The sequence below is a fragment of the Apis dorsata genome, unplaced genomic scaffold (assembly GCF_000469605.1).
Source record: "Apis dorsata unplaced genomic scaffold, Apis dorsata 1.3 scaffold_217, whole genome shotgun sequence".
NCBI lineage: Eukaryota > Metazoa > Arthropoda > Insecta > Hymenoptera > Apidae > Apis > Apis dorsata.
In genome coordinates this window covers 165,431-171,080 of record NW_006263500.1, presented here as the reverse complement: position 1 = coordinate 171,080, position 5,650 = coordinate 165,431, and the positions used below count along the sequence as shown (strand labels likewise).

Sequence of the window (5,650 nt, the reverse complement as noted above, 5' to 3'; positions counted from 1 at the left end):
TTTTTTTTTTTTTTTTCGTTCCCCCCATTTATCACGCGGACGACGACACGGTGGACGGGGGGGTGAGAGAATCCTCGACCGCGATGTTTTACCCCCCTCCTCCCCCTCCTCTTCCCCGTTGTCCCTTCGACCCTTGATCCTTCTCCATTTCGATGTTGTATCCTCGCGATCCGTTATCTTTATCATTTTCTTTCGGCTTTTTCCTTTTTTCGAAAATTCGTGTCAAGAAGAAACTGGGGAGTGAATTTTTTGTGGAAATGAAAAGAGAAATATGATCGAATCTTCGTTCGGTTTTGATCTTTGTGTGGTGGATCTTTGAAATTGTTTGTGAGGATTTTTATTAGAATTTTAGAGGTGAAAAATAAATAGGGTAGAGAACATGGGAATAAATAAATAAATAGGGATAAAAATTCTAAGTGATGGATACTTTTTAAATTAGAATTTGATTTGATATAGATAAATAATTTTTGTAGTGTAAGATTTTTAATTGCAACATTTTAAAAAAAAATATAGGGTAGAGAATATTGGAGATAATAAATAGATAGATGTAGGGGTAACAATTGTAGATAAAATAATTCACGAGACTTTCTTAAATGTGGAAGAACAACGAACTCTCCGAATGATCGATACTTTCTAAAAGATAAATTAGAATTTAATTTAACATAGATAAGCGACATTAACAAAGTAAACATTTCATGCAGAACGTGTCTGCGATTGATTTTATTTGTAATTATTTGTATAAATTTTAATATCGATATCACGCCACTTGAACGAGTTCCAAAGCTTCCACCAAATTGAACTGATAGTTTCAGAATACATTCCGTTCGCGTATTAATTCTTAATACATCATTGACAGGAAATATATACCGATTCAAGTACACAAAAATTGAATCAAATTTTTCTCGTGAGCGAAGAATTTGATGTTTGATAAAGGATCCCCGTCTCCGTGGAATCAAAAAGAAACTGGAAATCATTTCTCCTATTAGACAGCCCGAGGGAACGTACAGGTTCACTCAGTTATTTACCCGATCTCATCACTCTGAGCTCGCGTCAGCCATTTCTGACGCACGGAATATGTCATCTATCTATTCCATCTCGAACATCTCCTGCTTCTCGCGATATCTCGATGCACGAATTTTATACCACCCAACAACTGTTTTCTTCTCAACTTGAAAAATCCTTCTTTCCTTCTCCGTTCATTCAATCACATTTTATTCGCTCTATCAACATCACTTTTCACAATTTTTTGACCAATTCTAATCCCTTTTAGGAGAAAATTATTCGAACGGGACTTATAAAACATAGATGCACAATCGTTCATCGTCTTTAAGAATACCTCATCTCGAGATGCTTCCTCGTTTTTAAATCTTTAAAGAAAGGAATTCGCACGTTGAAAAATAGTAATCAAATTACTTTGAATAATTCAGAAAAAAGAAAAATGTAACGTAATATATCTTATCTTGGTCGAATTTTCGACCACCTTCCCCCTCCCCACTCTCCATTTTTCCCCTTCTCGTCCCCGGCGCCGACTTGAACGGCGCTCGTTGTGATTAATTGGAACACATTGCACCTGGGAATCGCAGGTGTAATGAAAGATAATCGTTCCCGTCCGCTCGCCCTTTCGCCGCAGTTACATCGCCGTCGACACGAAACCTCGCGATCCCCCCCTTTATTAAAAGTATTGCAATCACCGTGGAAATAATAGCGACGCGACGAGACTTGGCCGCCACGGATGAGGATGGAGATCACGAGATTGTGATAGTTTTCTGATATTACGTTTCCGATATTAACGTTTAAACTTTGATTGGGAAACCGGGCGATTCCCTTGAAACCCTGATTAATAAGCTTTCGAAAGAGAAGTAAAATATAACGAGAGAGAGAGAGAAAGAGAGAGAGAAGAATTCGAAAGGGTTGGGTAATATTAATAGAATTGTGTAATAGAATAATAGAATTTATTGAATATTTGGAAAAAAAAATTGATCTTGAAAGGAAGAGATCTGTCTGTGTTTCTCATTCTTTTAGAATGATTATTATACATAAATGACGTGATCGTCAGATAGATTATATTTTTATGCTGCGTGTTTAGTTTAGCGCATTGCTCTCGTGCTAGAATTGTAAAAAAAAAAGCGAGGGAAAAAGTATCGCTGTTAAAATTCATAAAGAAAATAGAGGTTTTAATTCGGTGAGGTTACAACATTTTAAAATTTAAAATTTCATTATGGACGAGTCGCGGGCGATTTAAGTAATTTCGTTTTAATGGTTGATTTAAAGCGCTCGCGTCATAGGTGATACAGTGGAAAATGGTCGAGCAGTTATGTAGTATTTTGAAAATGGGCTTGGAAATGAGGAGCGCGGTTACGCGGGAGGAAGATATATTCGGCAATCGTTGCGAGATTTTCTTACGCCCAATCCTTTTGATAGTCGAAATTTGATATTTTCTTTTTTTAGAGAGAAAAATTGTGAGTATTTTTAATTTTTTTGGAGAATTCGTACTTGTACACTCTTTGAATCGTATCCCTTTCTAATCATTATTAATGGAAGTATCAAAGGTTCAAACTCGAATCAATAGTGACGACATAAAGATAAATTAACCTATCCAGTCTTATTTAACTTAACATTATTTAACATTAAAACGATTATTCACCATGTGAAAATTATAGAAGATACGTTCTATCAATAATATAATATAACAATTGATTCTAGGACATCAACATGATGCAGAATATAGAATTCAAAAGGGCCTTTAATACCCATCAATTTCCCAAGAATACGTGAATCATTTCAAAATTTAAATTCGAAAGCAACTCCAATGAAATCAGAAAGAATCATGGCGCAAAGCATAGAATCTAAAAACTTACGAGTTCCCTCTTCCTAATTTCCTAATTCATCGATATATACGAGAAATTCTTTAAAAATTGCTCTCCTTTCCTAGTGAATAACTAATGCGCGCCGATCCCCAACTTGCCAAAAAAATTAATTCGCACCATCGTCGAGAGGAAATGGAATCAACGTGATCTTGGACGAGAAGAGTGTATTGGGGATTCTTGGAGAGGAGGGTGGGTCGCGTGGATTAAAACACGGAGCATATTGTTGCGGTGGGCGCAATTGACAGTAACGAGGGATACGAAGTTGACTTTATCGCGGATGGAGTAATACGCGGATTAGGAAGACCGCTAATACTGGCGGCGTGGAATTTCAACGCGTTTCGGTTTACACGGGGGCCCGTGTCTCCCTCTCTTTGAGGCGACGTGTCGTGAAACGTAATTAAACTGCCGCGAGCATGGCGTAAAAGGCAGTGGCACTCACCTCAATCTGCTGTGCTCCGAATGCGGCGACTCCTCGGGCGATTTGTAACTGTTACCGGTCTGAAAAGGAGAAAGGGCCTTGTTAGGAACAATCTCTTCGATCGTGGAAAAATTGAAAATTAATTAGGAGGTAATGCTTCCCTCTTTGATTTTTAGAACAGAAAACTATCGAAGATAGAAGAAAAGAAGAGAGGGCCTTGTTAGGAACAGGCTTCGATTGAAAAGAAAAATTGAAAATTAATTGTTAACAATAATCTATTTTCTTTTTTTTTTTTTTGGTTTGAGAATAGAAAAAAAATCTGGAATAATTGGAGGAATAAAGAGAAAGGATTTTATTAGAAACAATTTTTTCAATTGTGGAAAAATTGAAAATTAATTAGGAGATAATGCTTCCCTCTTTGATTTTTAGAATAGAAAACTATAAAAGATAGAAGAGAAGAAGAGAGGGCCTTGTTAGGAACAGGCTTCGATTGAAAGAAAAAATTGAAAATTAATTGTTAACAATAATCTATCTTTTTTCTTTTTTTGGTTTGAAAATAGAAAAAAAAATCTAGAATAATTGGAGGAATAGTGATATGGAGGAAAAGGAGAAAGAGCCTTGTTAGACAATCTCTTCGATCAGTGGAAAAATTGAAAATTAGGAGATAATAATCCTTTCTTTTTTGATTTTTGAGAATAGAAGAATATCGATTAAGGACTTTGTTAGGAACAATTTTCGATTATGGAAAAATTGAAAATTAATTAAAAGATAATTATTTACCCTTGTTTAAGGTTCGAGGAAAATATTGAATTAGAGATTATTGAAAATGATACGAAGGAAGAGGAGAAAGAAGAAATCTTGTTAGAAATTAGGAGACAATAATTCCTTCTTCTTTGATTTTGAGAATAGAAGAGTATCGAGTTAGAAGAAAAGAAGAGTCTTGTTAGAAAAAGTTTCGATGGAAAAATTGAAAAATAATTGGAGACAATAATCTGCTCCCTTTTGGTTTTGAATAGAAGAATATCGAGTTGACATTAATTGAAAATTGGAATAGCGATACAAAGGAAAAGGAGAAAGAACCTCTTCGATTGTAGAAAAATTTAAAATTAATTGAATAGATAACAATCTATCCTCTTTTCCTTTCGAGAAAACTGCGCATATATAATAAATCAGATTAGTTAAATGGAGAAAAATAATAATTCTAATTTAGAAACGGAGAAGTTTAAAGCTATGGTAGGTAAATGCTCCTTCTCGCCACAATCATCGTATTCTACTTGTTGAATTGGAACTTTCCGCTCCCTGTATACTATTACTTGGACAACTGAGATTTTCCGATAGTTTATCAATACCATTCTTGCTCGTTCGAATGGAATATTATTCGTTTCTTAAAATATATCTTTACCTTTTTGCAATAATATTCTCGACGATAATTAATTGAAACAAACTCGCGTCTATAAAATATAACTTAACAAAATCCACAATAATTAACCGATCTATATATAATTCTTTTCGATCGATCAAGAAATCTCGCGAATCTCTGGAAAAACCCTTGAACGATAATTCCATCCTTCGAAATTCTGTTCTCGCAGTTAAAAATTACCGAATTCATAAAGTTTTTCAATATTCAACGATTCTCACTCCCGACGGTTATTTCCCGCAATAGAATCAGTCATCGCACATGCGACGGCACCCAACAACCAGCCAGCCGGTTTAATTTCGTCGAAACGATTCCGTCGACGATTTGGCGCGGATTCCTGTTTCGTGGCACGCGAAATAACATTCGCCTAGCTGGCCGAGCGTACCTCCACGGTACCTTGAGGTCGCCTCGAAATCGCGGCGATAAATTCGTTCTCCGCGGCCGCCATCGACCGGCAATAAAGCCAGCCGCAAAGAAGGACCATCGATATAAATTTTCGACTTTCTCCCTCGATATTTCCATACCGATATTCCCGCGAATATTCCCGGATTCATAGTTGACCCAGCAACGAAATCGTGGATTTCTCGCGCGGTCCAAAAGGCGGTTCGAAATCCAGGAGAACGGGTGTGATATACGATTGGGTAACGAGGATTTATGTCGATTAAAGGAAGAAAAGAGAGGGAGGGAAAAAGAAGAGGAAGGAGGGAGAAAAAGGAATACGAAATAGGAGGGAGGTGACTGGTGGGATGGGCTAACAGGTTTCCATCGATTCCCTCTCCCTTCCGTAAATTTCTTCGTTAGAGCTCGCCACGATTCGACGTTTGCACGGAGAGCAAACAGCGAGTCGCGCGCGTTATCGACGATGCAATTATATCGTCGATCGACGTGGGCTTCCACACCAGTTATTAGCGGAATGATACAATTATCTCGGAAGCGATTAGTCGACTC

The 5,650-nt window shown here is 36.9% G+C and overlaps 1 protein-coding gene across 6 annotated transcripts in view; it reads right to left on the bottom strand.

Annotated features, from left to right (window-relative positions):
- The window catches only part of LOC102678805 (zeta-sarcoglycan), a 233,010-nt gene that overhangs the window by 77,065 nt on the left and 150,295 nt on the right, over nt 1–5,650 (bottom strand). For 3 of the 6 annotated variants that reach the window (XM_006615117.2, XM_006615116.2, XM_006615118.2), the window contains one exon: nt 3,307–3,365. The exons of 2 other annotated variants lie outside the window; for them this stretch is intronic. In XM_006615117.2, coding sequence (XP_006615180.1) covers nt 3,307–3,365 — 59 coding nt within the window. Of the gene's footprint in view, nt 1–3,306; nt 3,366–4,885; nt 5,181–5,650 lie in introns of those variants that run through there. One more of the 6 variants, XM_031510214.1, reaches the window with a different exon arrangement.